At 53.4% G+C, this 15,671-nt stretch overlaps 3 protein-coding genes across 4 annotated transcripts in view; 2 read left to right on the top strand and 1 right to left on the bottom strand.

Moving 5' to 3' along the window:
• Positions 1-15,671, top strand: part of NDRG4 (NDRG family member 4) — a 518,571-nt gene that overhangs the window by 124,608 nt on the left and 378,292 nt on the right. The gene's annotated exons all lie outside the window — the stretch shown is intronic.
• On the bottom strand, positions 1,784-6,993 carry ZNF319 (zinc finger protein 319). The gene is made up of 2 exons (XM_049786128.1): positions 6,660-6,993; positions 1,784-3,848 (listed from the first exon to the last, which is right to left on the bottom strand). The coding sequence occupies exon 2, from the start codon at positions 3,587-3,589 to the stop codon at positions 1,823-1,825; it is 1,767 nt and encodes a 588-aa protein (XP_049642085.1). The 5' UTR covers positions 3,590-3,848; positions 6,660-6,993; the 3' UTR covers positions 1,784-1,822.
• Positions 8,418-15,671, top strand: part of USB1 (U6 snRNA biogenesis phosphodiesterase 1) — a 35,103-nt gene continuing 27,849 nt past the window's right edge. For both annotated transcript variants that reach the window (XM_049786152.1, XM_049786151.1), the window contains exons 1-3: positions 8,418-8,561; positions 9,909-10,075; positions 13,410-13,593. In XM_049786152.1, coding sequence (XP_049642109.1) covers positions 8,458-8,561; positions 9,909-10,075; positions 13,410-13,593 — 455 coding nt within the window. In that variant the 5' untranslated portion in view covers positions 8,418-8,457. The remainder of the gene's footprint in view (positions 8,562-9,908; positions 10,076-13,409; positions 13,594-15,671) is intronic.

Consider the following 15,671-nt stretch of genomic DNA (forward strand, 5'->3'; position numbering starts at 1 on the left):
TTCAAAATGGCATGAAATTAAACTATACAGTTATGAGTAGTATAACGACTGCTTTTAGAAAGCAGATGACAGGGGAAATGCCAGCAGTTGAATGGTTGCAAATCTGGGCTCCATGTCTTCCAGGTGTTGTAAAGGAGTCAATGTCCAAAGGAGGCTAGTTCCTGGAGAGGGGGATCCAGGAGGAGGAGCCCAGTCAGATGGAGGAGTACTGTAGGCTTCAGAGGGGAGGAGAAAGGAGAGAAGAGATGGAAAAGTGAGAAGAGAAAGAAAGAAGAGTGGGAGAGAGAGAGAGGAGGGGGAGAGAGAGGGGAAAAAAAAGGAAAGAGAGAAAAAAATAGTAGTAGTGCAGTGGTAGGGCGTTTGCTTTGCACACGGCTGACCTAGGACAGACTGAGGTTCAATCCCTGAGTCCCATAAAGTCCCTCAAGCCAGGAGTGATTTCTGATCAAATAGCCAGGAGTAACCCCTGAGCATCAGCAGGTATGGCCCAAAAAAACAAAAAAAAAAAAAGGAGAGGGGGGGGAGGGAGACGAGAGAGAGAGAGAGAGAGAGAGAGAGAGAGAGGAGAGGAGAGAGAGGGAGAGAGGAGAGAGAGAGAGAGAGGAGGGAGAGAGAGAGGAGGGAGGGAGAGAGAGAGAGAGAGAGAGAGAGAGAGAGAGAGAGAGAGAGAGAGAGAGAGAGAGAGAGAGAGAGAGGTCCCTGTCCCTCAGTGCAAGCACTGATCAAAGTCTTTCATGACCCATGACCCACTTCCATCTGGAAGTGGAGCCAGAGGCAGGAGCAGAGCCAGGTTCAAAGTCTTTATTCTGTTAAGGGGTCCTCTGCCTCTGGCCATCTCAGAGGACCCCATCCACCTTTTGTTCCCTAAATAACCCTTTCCTGCTCAGGCTCCAAGGGCCCTAGAAGAACCCAGGGAGAGTGCTCTGGCCTTGGAAGGAGATGGGTGGCATCCAGGGGAATGCCCCACTCACTGGGAAAGGGTTCCCAGTGGCTAGGAACAACCATGCCCACAGTCTTAGCCCCCTCCTGCCTTCCAGCCCCAGGCCCAGCCTGGGCAGGACCTAGACACTGGAGTCCATACATCTATCTGTTCACCTCCACTAGGAAGGCATGATCACAGACTTGGCCCTACTTGCTCAAGACACCAGGGGATCTAAGGATTCCCATTTTTTTTCTGCTGCCCAGGTGAGGGGGCTGCCATGCCTCCCTTCTCAAAGGCTCATTGTCCAGGCTGCTGCCTGAATCATCTCCGATTGAACCACTGTTTTCCATGCAGTTGAGCCCCCAAGAAGGGTGGTCTCCCACCCACCTATACTGCAGGAACCCACATCCCCACCCCCGCTGGAGCAGATAGAGGGCTTCAGGCTACAGTCTGCTGTCCCAGCACCCAGAATGGCCTCCTTTCTCTACCAAGAAGCCCTGCACTGATACCCCTCTGGGCTCCAGCCCTTCTCTAGGCCCTGATGAGACATCATAGCATTCCCTCACAGGCCTGATTTCTATCAGACTAAAAAAAGAGGGGTGGGGGGAGATGGGGCTGCCCACAGCCTCCAGGATTGAGAAGTCACTAGTCTTACAGCCTGGTTTTAGCTGCCCCCCCCCCCCCAGGAAGCAAGGCAGTTGACCGCTCTCTGGAGAAAGGGCTCCAATGATGTCCAAAAGGTTGACAACCCAACCTGCTTCAGCCACCTTCCTGGCTCTGCAGCCCCCACCTGCCCATTCTTCTTTTGCTTTCCCTCTGGGACCTGGAACACAAGGAGCTGAGTGGAGGGCTGCTAGGAAGCTGGGCAGGGTTTAGTAGGGGCCCGCAGAGCAGGATTGCTCAGGGCAGGCAGGCGGCCACCTGGTAGGCACCCTCGGCAGCGGCAGCAGCCTCTGCACTGTGCTGTGCACTGTGCTCTTGCAGCAGGGCCAGGTCCAGAAAACGCTCGCCACACCACACACACTTGAACTGCTGTTCCCGGGCATGCACGCCCTGGTGCTTGTTGAGGTGCTCGCGCTGCTTGAAAGCCTTGTCACAGTTGGGACACTTGTAGGGCTTCTCACCCGTGTGGACGCGCCGATGCCGCTGCAGGTCCGAGGCATACTTGAAGCGCTTCTCGCAGTCGGGGCACTTGAGCGGCTTCTCGCGCGCTGGGTCACAGCGGTGCTGCACAAACTCAGAGGAGGAGAAGAAGCGGCGCTCGCACAGGGTGCAGCGCAGGGGCTTCTCGGCGGGCGAGCAGTGGGCCAGCTGGTGCTTCTGCAGCGCTGCCGCCCGCTTGTAGGCCTTGCTGCACACGGGGCACTTGAAGGGCCGCTCCGTGGTCCCCGGCAGGCACTTGTGGCGCAGCAACTCGGCCGACTGGTCAAAGCCCTTCTGGCACACGGGGCACTTGAAGAGGGTCTCGAGGCTGTGCACATGCTGGTGGTAGAGCAGGTGGCTGGGCTGCCCAAAGCCCTTTTCGCACAGGCCGCACTTGAAGGGCTCCTCGGTCTTGTGCGTGCGGCGGTGCCTCATGAGCGCATACTGCTGCTTGAAGCCCATGGGGCACAGGTCGCACTTGAAGGGCCTCTCGGCGCTGTGCGTGCGTTCGTGCTGCCGCAGGTCCGAGGGCCGCTTGAAGGCTTTCTGGCACTCGCCGCAGCGGAAGGGCCGCTCGCCGCTGGGCGTGCATGGGTGCTGCAGCAGCTCCGACGACTCCTTGAAGTGCAGCTCGCACACATTGCAGCGGAACAGGTGGTGCTCGCCCGAGTGCGCGTACATGTGGCGCACCAGATGTGAGCGGTGCTTGAAGGTCTTCTCGCACACGGCACACTTGTAGGGCCGCTCCGAGCTGTGCGTGCGCTTGTGGTGCACCAGGTGCGACGACTGGCTGAAGCTCTTGTCGCACAAGGTGCACTTGTAGGGCTTCTCGCCCGTGTGGATCCGCTCGTGCCGCGACAGCTCCGACAGGTGCTTGAAGGGCTTCTGGCAGATGGGGCAGCTGTAGGGCTTGTCCACCTGCTCGGCGTGGGCCACGGCAGGCCTTGGGGCAGCTGTGGCAGGCAGCACCGGCGGGGCGGCCGGGGCAGGGTTGGCAGCCTCGGCGGGGGGCTTGTAGGTCTTCTCGCAGATGGAGCACTTCACCAGGCCGCTGGCACCGGTGTGAGCGCTGTGGTGCTGCGCCAGAGAGGTGAGCAGCGAGAAGCCCATCTTGCACACGCCGCAGACGAATGGTTTCTGCTCGGCCTGCACGCACTGGTGCTCCAGCAGGTCTGTGGCCTGGTGGAAGATCTTGAGACACTGCGTGCACTGGAACGAGCGGTCATGGCCCGCCAGGCACTGGTGCTCATGGGGGCTGGACATATGCGCCAGGTCGTGCCCACAAACCCCGCATTTGGAGCCCGGCTCCCCAGCCGCCTGCAGAGGTGGGTGCTGGGGGTGCTGGAGGCTCCCATCGGGCTGCAGGAGGATGCCGTAGACCGCACAGCCCAGTGGGTTCTCGGCCGAACCGTGGGGCAGCGCGTGCTCCGCCAGGGCTGGCGGTGGCTCAGCATGGTGCTGAGGTTGTGGGGGCTGCGGCTGCTGGGGTTGCGTCTGTGGGGGCTGCTGCCAGCTTTCCGACATGCTGGGGAAGATGAAGCAGGGTTTGGAGAGTAACGGCTTCAGTTTCCCGTTTCAAGTGACCTGACCCAGAGAGAGAAGCTGCCCAGGGTGAGGGAGGGACAAGGAGAGGACCTGACCCAAGGCGCAGAAGATGAACTACTGCCCTCGTTGGGAGCCAAGACACACTGCACGGAACAGATGGCACAGCCCCGGGCAGGGCACTCACGGCAGGGTCCAGGCGAGGCTCCAGAGAAGCTCTGCCTTCCCAGATGATGCAGGGCTGTAGGAAAGAAAGAAGTCGTGAGTCCAGGCAGGAATACTTCCTGGGCATGGGGATCTCTCCCAGCTCTGCCTATACATGCACTTGGATAGAAGCCACACTGGGCATGGGAGAAAAGATCTGGGCTCAGGAAGAGCTCGGTTTACAAGTCACCTGAGAACGATGCTGGTGCTCAGTTTCACCAGCCATGGAGTACACGATTCACACCCATCCTCAGCACCCTGTGCTCTAACCCAGAGCCAAGACAGCTCAGGCAGGCCTTACTATTTTTCCAATCTTAAATAAGGGGACTCAGGTGATATCTAGAGTGATCTGCCAATATAGAAAGAGGGTTAGAGCAATAGTACAATGGACAGGGCATTTGCCTTGTAAGTGGCTGACCCAAGTTTGATCCCCAGGACCCCATATAGTCGTCCCCCCCCCCCCGGGCCTGCTAGGAGTGATCCCTGATCTATAAGTGATCCAACCTTACAGAACTAGGAATAAGTCCTAGCACCACCAGGTTAGCCCCAAAACTGAGAGAGAGAGAGGGGGGGGGGGGGAGGATAGAAATCACCAATTCTATCACCAAGGAAAGGGGTGGGGCTTGACCAGTAGAGTCATGGCTTCCAAAATAATACTTTTTTTTTTTTTTTTTTTTGGTTTTTTGGGCCACACCCGTTTGATGCTCAGGGGTTACTCCTGGCTATGTGCTCAGAAATCGCCCCTGGCTTGGGGGGACCATATGGGACGCCAGGGGATCGAACCGTGGTCCTTCCTTGGCTAGCGCTTGCAAGGCAGACACCTTACCTCCAGCGCCACCTACCCGGCCCCCCAAAATAATACTTTTATCAGTATAACTTCCACAAATAAACTTTTCTGGGGCTGAAGAAATAGTACACTGAGTAAGTAAGGGACTAGCCTTGCACGTAGATGATCCAGGTTTGATCCCCAGTACCCCATATGGTCCCCAAGAACCACCAGAAGTGATTCCTTAGTTCAGAGCCAGGAATAACCCCTGAGCATCACTGAGTATGGCCCCAAAATACAAAATAAAATAAAACCAAAAATTTTTCTTAGAAGCCCAATATATAAGCTAGATAGAAGCAGAGAAATTCTGATCAAAGTTTCCAGGGCATTCTCTCCAACTGCTGTGTAGAATCTCAACCCAGGAAAACATAGCTAAGGAGAATGGGGTGCTGGTTGCAGGCTCCCCAAGGGCCTGAAACACCCAAGGGCCTATAATAACAGTCACAGTCAATATCTGCCTAAGGAGCAGGCCCATATCCCTGGGCTAGACCCCTAGAGCCCCCCACACTGCCCCGTAACAGACTTGCAGGTACGTGAGCCAATTTTTATAGTGAGTGGGGAGAGGTATCATAGACCACTCAACCTACAACTCTCCTTTCCTGTCATCTCCTAGAATGCCAGTTATTTTTTTGTTGTTGTTTTGTTTTGGTTTGGTTTTTGGTTTTTGGGCCACATCCGGCAGTGCTCAGGGGTTACTCCTGGCTGTCTGCTCAGAAATAGCTCCTGGTAGGCACGGGGGACCATATGGGACACCGGGATTCGAACCACCTTTGGTCCTGGATCGGCTGCTTGCAAGGCAAATGCTGCTGTGCTATTTCTCCGGGCCCCTAGAATGCCAGTTTTTAAAAAACAAAAACTAAACAAAAAACTGAGACCAGGGAGATAACTCAATGGGTTGAAGGTTCAGGTTCGATCCCAGCACCATACGGTCCCCCAAATACCATTGGGAGTGGTCCGCAAGCACTGAACTAGGAGTAGACACGAGAGCACTTGCCAGGCATAGCCAAAACAAAACAGCAACAAATAAATCCAGAATTTTCTGTATACCCCAGTCCTTGTCAACGCCAGCAGTAATATGGAAACCATGTAAATTTTCCTTTGTAGTACAAGAGACAGCTTCCTATCTATCCATGGAGGTGCTTTTCAGGTTCCCAAGCTCCAGGGGGCATCTATCCCAGACATCAAGGTAAGCCAAAGGCCCACCTGGTCCGGGTAAATTACTCCCTCCCTCACTTTGTGGCAGCATAAGGTAATGACAGCAAAAGGGAGTATTTTTGACTTTAGACACAGCCACTTCTAGGTTCCCAATCTTCTGCCTCCAACACAAAAAAGTTTTGAAGTTTCCTCTTGGGGCGGGAGGAGGATGGAGATGCCTTCCCAGGCCAGCCCACCTCTCACCGAGCTGACAAAGGAATGAGAGCATGCTAGACCCGGTCACTCAGAGTATCCTCCCAAATGGAGGCGGGTCAGGTTGCAGGTTGCAGGAGCCAGCTGGTCCGTAGGCCTGCCAGGAAGCAACAGCAGAAATACCTGCACCCCTCTAGGTTCTGCTGCGACAACCCCACCCCACCCACCCAGTGCTCGCTCAGATTCAGGATCCGTAGCCCTGCCCCCGCAAATACACTTGTCCCCAATACCCACAAGCGTCCCACCTCCAGGAAGATGCAGCTCCTTGGGCAAAGAATAGCAAGGTCCAGACGGGAAGGGAAGCAACGGGAAGCCTGAGCCCCACCCCGGCAGGCCTTCTCCTCCGCCCTGCGCAATGCAATCAAGACGCGACCCCGTCCCCGCGGGTCCAGCTGGGCCACCTCCTGTCAAGGCCTCGCCCGGGATGGCCAGGCCGCTGCGGGGCCCCGGAGCAACTTAAGGCACAAGTGAGCCCCGGAGCCGCTGCAGGCCGGGCCCGGGAAGCAACTAGGCGGCCCAGATGCCGCGGGGCAGACGGAGGGAGGTGGGGGTTGGGGCGACGGGTCGGCTGCGGGAGTGGCCCCAGATTCCAGCCCCGGGCGGCCCGCCGCTTACCTGCCCTCGACCACCCGTGGGGCCCGACGCGGGGCGAGCGGCGAGCGGCTGCGCTCCGCCAACCCCTTTATTCCGCTTTCACCCGCGGCGCTGCGGCCTACGCGCGCGGCCAATCCCCGGTCTCGAGTAGCGGGGGCAGCCGGCCCGGGAGGCGGGGCGGGGTCCGTGGAAGCGGACCGAGCCGAGGGAGGAAGCGCGGCCCGGGGGTTCGGCAAGCGGGGCGGAGGAAGGCCGGGAGGCTCGCAGGACGGACGGATGGCCCGGCGGAGACCGGCGGGCAGGCGACAGGCAGCACGGGGCCGGGGAGGCGGGGCCGGAGGAGGCGGAGGCGGAGGCGGAGGAGGAGGAGCGGCAGCCCGGGCGGCGGCTGCGGGGAGCGGAGCGGAGCGGGCGGCACGGGGCGAAGCTGCCCCCTGCTGGGGACCCCGCGGTCGGACCGGGTCAGGGCCGGGCGCGCGCGACGCTTCGCGCCGGTGGGTCTCGGGGCGTCGGCGCGCCGAGGCTGATGCAATGAAGCTCTCGGCGTCGTCCAAAGACCCGGCAGCGCCCTAGCAGAGATCCCGGGGGGCGCCTATGGAGCCTGGACTTGCAGGCGGGGAGGTCCTGATCTTCGGGAATGACACGCCTCCTGGCCGTTCAACCCCCCTGAAGACAGATAGACCGGCAGGCAGGCCGGCAGACGGACTGGCATGGATAGAAGGATGGATGGATGGATGGATGGATGGATGGATGGATGGATGGATGGATGGATGGATGGATGGATGGATGGATGGATGGATGGAGGATAGATGGATGGATGGATGGATGGATGGATGGATAGATAGATAGGCAGGCAGACGGACTGGCAGACGGATGGATAGACAGATGATAGATAGATAAATAGATAGATAGAGATGATAGATATAGATAGACGGATGGTCGGACAGAAGCAGATGGACAGACAGGCAGACGAATGGACAGATGGATGGACAGGTGGACGGACAGACAGATGGACAGAAGACAGACCGATGGACGGACAGACAGGCAGACGACTGGACAGACGGATGGACGGACAGACAAGCAGGTGGATGGACGGACAATCGGACAAATGGACGGACAGATAGACGGATAGACAGACAAATGGACAGACGGATGGACGGACTGATAGACGGACGGACAGGCAGATGGATGGATGGACAGACGGATAGATAAACGGATGGACGGACAGATGGATGGACAGGCGGATGGACGGACAAACGGTCAGACAGGCAGGCAGACGGATGGACGGACAGATAGACGAGTGGACAGACGGACAGATGGATGAACAGGCAGACAAACGGACACACACACACGCACACACACAGAGGCTCAGACTGGGCCGGTTTGAAGAGGGGCTTTGAGGTCACCGCCCACGGCCTCCTCCCCCCAAGCCATAGATCTCCGCTGGGTCTCTCCAGTCCTGACTCTAGACCCAGGGACTTTCGGAGCTAAGCTAGGAGGTTTGGTGCGGGTGGCCACCGACAGGTGAGCGAACAGAACAACCTGGGCCCGGAGCGTTCTAGAAAGTGAACACACGGAGGACGACGGTTGTGGGATTCTGCCGGGAGCCCCCAGGGGTACAGAGAGCAGTTTACAAAGACGGTTCTAGACTCGCAGGGTCCGCTGGGATCGGTCCAGTCGGGCCCCGCCCCTCCAGGTCCCGCCCCGTGGGCGGTGCTAGCATAAGCCCCGCCCTCTAGAGGGCACTTCCGGCGCCGGGGAGTTCCGGGTTGGGCTGCAGTTGCGGGTGGATGTGGTTAGTGGCGGTGCAGGAAGCCCTATGAACGCGGTGCCCCTGGTGGGCTACAGCAGCAGCGATTCCGAGGATGAGGAGGAGGGTGAAGCCGGAGCCCGGGCTCGACCCGAGGCTGAAGACAGCAGTCGGTAAGAAGCAAGAAGATGCCAGCTGGCGCTCCAGCTAGGGCTAGGGTGCTTGCCTTGCACGCGCAGGGCCGTGGTTCCATCCCCGGCATCCATACAGTGTCCCCAGAACCCCGCCAGGAATGACCTCTGAGTAGAGTCAGGAGTGATTCCTGAGCAACTCACAGTGTAGCCTTCCCCCAAAAAATCAAAGAAGGGAGAAGATTCTTCTACGGAGGGATAGGATTCGAACCTGACCCCCGACTGGTCAAAAATATCCCAGGGCCATGTGATGGTAGCGTTAGGACTTGTAGAGAGGGGAGGAAAAGGAGCGCCTGAAGTGGGGAGTAGAATCCAGAGAACACCCCACCCCCAGACAAAGCCCCATGTTGCTTGTACTGGAGAGTCGGAAACAAGATTTGGATCTGGCACCGTCTGGCCCACTCTTTTCTTTTGGCTTGCCTCACAGTACCACCCGCTGTCTGGTTCCTTACTTGAACACAGCTGCAGTTGAAATTAGTTCAAGTGGTGCTGGAGAGATAGCACGGAGGTAAGGCGTTTGCCTTTCATGCAAGAGGTCATCGGTTCGAATCCCAGCATCCCATATGGTCCCCCGTGCCTGCCAGGAGCAATTTCTGAGCATGGAGCCAGGAGTAACCCCTGAGCACTGCCGGGTGTGACCCAAAAACCACACACACACACACACACAAAAAATTAGTTCAAGTGTATATATGGCAAGTGTTTTCATTTATCCAGTGACTATTCTTGGAGCACACAACTTGCACCGGATTCAGGACCGAGGGATTCAGTGGTGAGCAAAACCATCCATGAATAGTGCTGGAGCTATAGTACATCAGGTAGGGCATTTGCCTTACACATGGCCTGACCGAGTTCAAACCCCAGCATCCCATATTGTCCCCTGAACACCACCAAGCATAATTCGTGAGTGCATAGCCAGGAATAACCCCTGAGCATTGATAATTGTGGCCCCAAAACAAAAAACAATGAAATAAAATGAAAAAAAAAATCAAGTGCCTTTGGTGACGTTTTGGTTCTTGTTGTCAGGCCTTCTGCTTGCTGACTCCTGGAATGCTTAGACAGTAGCTCTATCACAAGCATGTTTTACAAGATGAGGAAACAGAGGACACGCTTTGCTTGCCCAAGATGACAGAGATAGGGAGTTTGCCTGTGACTCAGGTCTGTCCAGATAGAGACCAAGACCTCACAACCATAAATGCTCCCTGCTGAGTTCTGCTGCTCACTAGTTGTGGGGAAAGGGCTTCATGATCTCTAGCCACTATGGATAAGAGCTTACTGTTTTTGTTGACTGGAGAGAATACTAATAGAATAAAAGTGCATTTTCTCTTGCAGTCACCAGAGTCCCCTTCTCACACAGAGATGGCCAGTACCTGACAGTGTCCTCCACATGTTCCAGGGCACTGAAGAGGAGCCAGAGGATGACAGTACAAAACATGGGGGCCGGATCCGCACCTTCCCCCATGAGCGGGGCAACTGGGCCACCCATGTCTACGTGCCTTGTGAGTACCTGGGGGGGGGGGCAGGGGCTGACTTTAGTGGGTGTCTCTTGAGACCTCTAGCTCAGGTAGTGAGAAAGTGATCAGAAAGGGAGAAAGGGAGCACCTTTCTAAGGGCAGGAGCAATAGTACAATTGGTAGGATGGGGTTGACCAGGGTTTGGTCCCTGGCATCCTATACAGTCCCACAAGCCTGCCTTGAGTAATTTCTGAATGTAGAGCCAGGTATAACCCCTGTGACCCAAACAAAATAACAAAATAAAAGTGGGGAGCACCTTTAAAGGATTTTAGGCTAGGTGGGGGACACTGCAACTGTAAGTTTTATTTTAGTTTGGAATTCATTGCATGAAATGGTGTTTTCTTTAGTATCTGAGAAGAGCATATTCCCAACTTACACAAAGTAAGTAGGGTCCCAGAGCAGTAGCAAGGCCATCCTAGAATGCAGCTGCAGTGAGGAGGGCCATAGTATGGCCTGACTTCTGAGTCATGCCTGCTTCACTGCTCCATGTTCCAGATGCTCTAGACTTATCTAAGAGCACCCCAGTTTCTCATCTTTAAAATAAAGATACTGGGCCCGGAGAGAAAGCACAGCGGTGTTTGCCTTGCAAGCAGCCGATCCAGGACCAAAGGTGGTTGGTTCGAATCCTGGTGTCCCATATGGTCCCCCATGCCTGCCAGGAGCTATTTCTGAGCAGACAGCCAGGAGTAACCCCTGAGCAGCGCCGGGTGTGGCCCAAAAAACAACAAAATAATAATAATAATAATAAAATAAATAAATAAATAAAATGAAGATACTCTGGAGAGATAGTCCAGATGTTAAAGCATTTGCCTTGCATGCAGCCAACCCTGGTTTGATCCCTAGCGCCACTTATCAGTGATCCCAGAGCACCACCAGGTGTGAAACTCCCCACAAATTTATATTGTGTAGAGCAGGGGTCCTCAAACTACAGCCCATGGGCCACATGTGGCCCGCCAAAGGCATTTATCCGGCCCACTGCCTCTGTCCTGCTTAGCTGCCGACTCCTCCAGGGCCTGCAGTATGCCTCTGTGTGATGTGCACTGCTCTCTCCGACTCCCCACCTCTCTGTCTCTCGACTCCTCCCCTCAGTCATAGGCAGGGGTCCTCAAACTATGGCCCATCCAAAACAGGCCCAGAGTTCTCATTGAAATACTGGTAAGTGGGGCCAGAGTGATAGCATGGAGGTAAGGTGTTTGCCTTGCATGCAGAAGGACGATGGTTCAAATCCCAGCATCACATAAGGTCCTCCAAGCCTGCCTGGAGTGATTTCTGAGCATAGAGCCAGGACAAACCCCTGAGCGCTGCCATGTGTGACCCAAAAAACTAACTAACTAACTAACTAACTAACTAACTAACTAAATAAATAAATAAATAAATAAATAAATAAATAAATAAATAAATAAAAGAAATACTGATAAGTTGATTTAGCATTACTTGTTCTTAATTTTTTTTTTTTTTTTTTTTGGCTTTTGGCTTTTGGGTCACACCCGGCAGCTCTCAGGGGTTACTCCTGGTTCTATGCTCAGAAATCACTCCTGGCAGGCTCAGGGACCATATGGGATGTCGGGATTCGAACCACGGACCTTCTGCATGAAAGGCAAACACCTTATCTCCATGCTGTCTCTCTGGCCCCACTTGTTCTTAATTTTAAATACTGTATTTGTTCCCATTTTTGCTTTTGTTTTTGTTTTTTTACTTAAAAAATAAAATATGTGCAGTATGCATAGGAATTTGTTCATAGTTTTTTGTTTGTTTTTTGGTTTTTAGGTCACACCCAGCAGCACTCAGGGGTTACTCCTGACTCTATGCCTCGAAATCACTCCTGGCAGGCTTAGGGGACCATATGGGATACCTAGATTCGAACCACCAACCTTCTGCATGAAAGGCAAATGCCTTACCTCCATGCTATCCCTCCGGCTCATAGTTCTTGTTTTTTTTTAACTATAGTCCAGCCCTCCAATGGTCTGAGAAACAGTGAATTGGCCCCCCCTGTTTAAAAGTTTGAGAACCCCTACTCTAGATTATACAAATTTTATGTTTTGGGCCAGAGCAATAGCACAGTGGTAGGGCATTTGCCTTGCGTGCAGATGACCCAGGATGGACCTGGGTTTGATTTCTGGCATCCCATATCATTCTGGTATGATATGAGCCTGCCAGGAGGGATTTATGAGTGCAGAGCCAGGAGTAACTCCTGATCACTGTCCAAAATCTAAAAAATATACATATATATTTTGTTTGTTTTTGTTTTAGGGCCATAAGCAGCAACGTTCAGGAATTACTCCTGGCTCTGCACTCAGGAATGACTCCTGGGGGGCTATGGGAACCAATTGAGATTGAACCCAAATTGGCCTCTTGCAAAGCAAATGCCCTCCTCACTGTACTATCACCCTGGACCCTTACAATCCAATGTTAAGGAAGAGCCTGTGCTTGAAGTTAATAAGCACACTTTCGGGGGTGAGGGGAATGTTGAATCACTTCTGGCGGGACCCAGGGGGACTATAGCTGGCCATCAACCCTGGTCTGGCCACATGCAAGGCAAGAGTCCTATCTGCTGTACTCCAACCCAGACCAATAAGCACACTCTTTTTTGTTGTTTAGGTATTTGTTTTGTTTTGTTGAGTTTTTTTTGTTTGATTTTCTTTTTCTTTTTCTTTGGGCCACACCCAGTGGCGCTCAGGGGTTAATCCTGGCTCTACGCTCAGAAATTACTCCTGGCAGACTTGGAGGACCTATGGGTTGCTGGGGATCAAACCCAGGTTTGTCCCGGATCAACAGTGCACAAGGCAAACTCCCTACCTCTGTACTGTCACCCTGTTTCTATTTTTGGACCACAGTTGTGATGCTTTGTGGTTAATCCTGTCTCTACACTCAGGAATTACTCCTAGTGATATCCGGGGACCATATGGAACCCAGGGATCAAACCCTCCTTCATAGACCAAGTGCAAGGCAAGCACCCTACTGCTCTACTATCTCTCCTTTCCAGCCCCAGTAAACACCCTTTTATTGCAGTTTTGTCCGTAAACTGATCTTACTAACCATCCCAAGGGAGTACTATGGAGACTATGGCTCTATGTGGTAGGATTTCATGGGCCTCTGCTCTCTCTTGTTCCTATTTCCCTTCTACTGAAATTCTACTCCAAGGAGTACACTGTGCTGTAAATATATGAGAAAAGATTAATTCGAATGCACAGATACAGGTGCCTCTTAAAGGCATTTTACCCTAAGGCTCAGAATGACAAAAATCTTTCTGCCATGGGTTCCTCTCCCCACGGCTCACATTCTAGCTAAAAGCATATCCCTCACTCCACTACCCCTCCAGATGAAGCCAAGGAGGAGTTCCCGGACCTGCTGGATGTACTGCTGCTCCACGCACAGACCTATGTTCCCCGGTTGGTGAGGATGGAGACCTTTCACCTCAGCCTCTCTCACAGTGTGGTGCTGCGCCACCACTGGATCCTGCCCTTCGTGCAGGCCCTAAAAGATCGCTTGGCCTCCTCCCAGCGGTGAGTGCCCTTTCATGGCCATCCTTCCTTTCCTGAGTGGAACATCGGAGCCACCTGCTGTCCACCCCCTCCAGTGAGGGCCTTGGGACCCCTGGGACTCTGCATTCGAGCTCTGGCAACCTGCAGACCCTATATGTACGTAGGCCTGGAGAGTGGGTGGCGGCCTTTCTAGAAATGAAGTATCCGCCACAGGTGCTTAGCAAAACTGGTCGCAGCTTCTGCTTTTGTCTTTTTGCTACCCTCCATGTCATACTTCTTCCTCCTAGAAACTAGAAGCACTTCCTCTGGGGCTTAACCAAGAAAAACCCACCTTTATTGAAGCTTTTCCAGATAGCACTTCCCCTGGAACTCACAGCCATAGGGTGAAAAGTGCTAGGATAGTTTGGAACTGGAGTAATTCTGGTTTGCCTTCTCTTTGGAGCCCAGCTTCCTGCATGCCCTGCATGTGGTGTCTCTGTAACTTGGGGACTTGGTGTGCGGTATTTGCTGAACAACTAAGAGCTGAACTCAAAACCATCCCCTCGGTGGTCCTAGCAGCTGTCCGTTGGCAAGGGCAGTGAGGGTTCCCCACTCTTGAGTTCCTTAAGGGGCCCTTTCTATCAAAGAGTTGTGCCCCAGAAATTTAGAGGTGGGGCTGCAGAGATAGTCTGGTGAGTAGGTGCTTGTCTTGCACATGACCAACCCAGATTATATCCTCAGCATCCCATATGGTCCCTCAAGAATCATCAGAAGTAATTCCTGAGTGCATGAAACTGGAGTGGTGGCACAAGCAATAGGACATTTCCCTTGCACGCAATAACCTAGGACAAATCACGGTTCAATCCCCCGGCGTCCCGTATGGTCCCCCAAACCAGGAGCGATTACTGAGCACATAGCCAGGAGTAACCTGTGAGCATCACCAGGTGTGGCCCAAAAACAACAACAATGAAAAAGAAGTAATTCCTGAGTGCAGAGCTGCCAAAAGTAAGTCCTGAGCATCACTGAATGGGACCCAAGAACAAACACAAAACAAAACAGCCAGAGGCGAAGAGTTGAGAGAGACATCTCTAATCTCATTCACAAATAACAAAACAACAAAATGCACCCCACTACTCAGTGCAGTGAGGGAAGTGCCCATTTGCCTGAACCCCTTCTGAGGGCCAGAGGATGACAGAGTTGTTCCTACTCACTTAGAGAATCAGGACCAAAGCCCCTTTCTCCTGGTTTTGTGGACACCCAACTTTATTGAATCTATCAGACTTAACACGCTAATGTAAGAATGTTTCAGGCACCAGTGGAACATGGACACTGAATTGATATTGTATTTCAAGATCATAAAGATGGTAGAGGCACAACCTCAAGACTTTTCCTTTATTAAAAAAAACCTGGGGGCGGGCCGGAGAGATAGCATGGAGATAGGGCGTTTGCCTTGCTTATAGAAGTATGGTGGTTCGCATCCCGGCATCCCATATGGTCCTCCAAGCCTGCCAGAAGTGATTTCTGAGTTTAGAGCCAGGAGTAACCCCTGAACGTTGACAGTTATAACCCAAAAACAAAACAAAAACAAAAAAACCTGAGGGCTGGGGCCAGAAATGATAGCACAATGGTAGGGATTTTGCCTGCACATGGCCAACCTAGGACGGACCCTGATTCTATTCCTGGCAACCCATATAGTCCCCAAGCCTTTGAGTACAGAATCAAAAGTAACTCCTGAATGCTGCCATTTGTGACCCCCCCTCCCCCCAAAAAAAAACCCACAAAAATAGACTGGGGGCTGACACCCAGTTCTCCCTTGAACACTTATCTCATGTGCTTATTTATTTTTTTTTTTTTTTGGTTTTTGGGCCACGCCTAGCATTGCTCAGGGGTTACTCCTGGATGTCTGCTCAGAAATAGCTCCTGGCAGGCACAGGGGACCATATGGGACACTGGGATTCAAACCAATCATCTTTGGTCCTGGATTGGCTGCTTGCAAGGCAAACTCCGCTGTGCTATCTCTCCGGGCCCCTCTTGTGCTTATCTTATCTCTGTTTCTTTGCTTACTTATTTCCACTCTGAAGAAGCCCTGATCTTTCTCAAATACATTATTTTTCTTTTTC

The sequence above is a fragment of the Suncus etruscus genome, chromosome 14 (genome assembly GCF_024139225.1).
Source record: "Suncus etruscus isolate mSunEtr1 chromosome 14, mSunEtr1.pri.cur, whole genome shotgun sequence".
Classification (NCBI taxonomy): Eukaryota; Metazoa; Chordata; class Mammalia; order Eulipotyphla; family Soricidae; genus Suncus; species Suncus etruscus.

Coding starts and splice junctions, on each gene's coding strand:
- ZNF319 (XM_049786128.1), bottom strand. CDS start 3,589: ATGTCGGAAAGCTGGCAGCAGCCCCCACAGACGCAACCCCAGCAGCCG.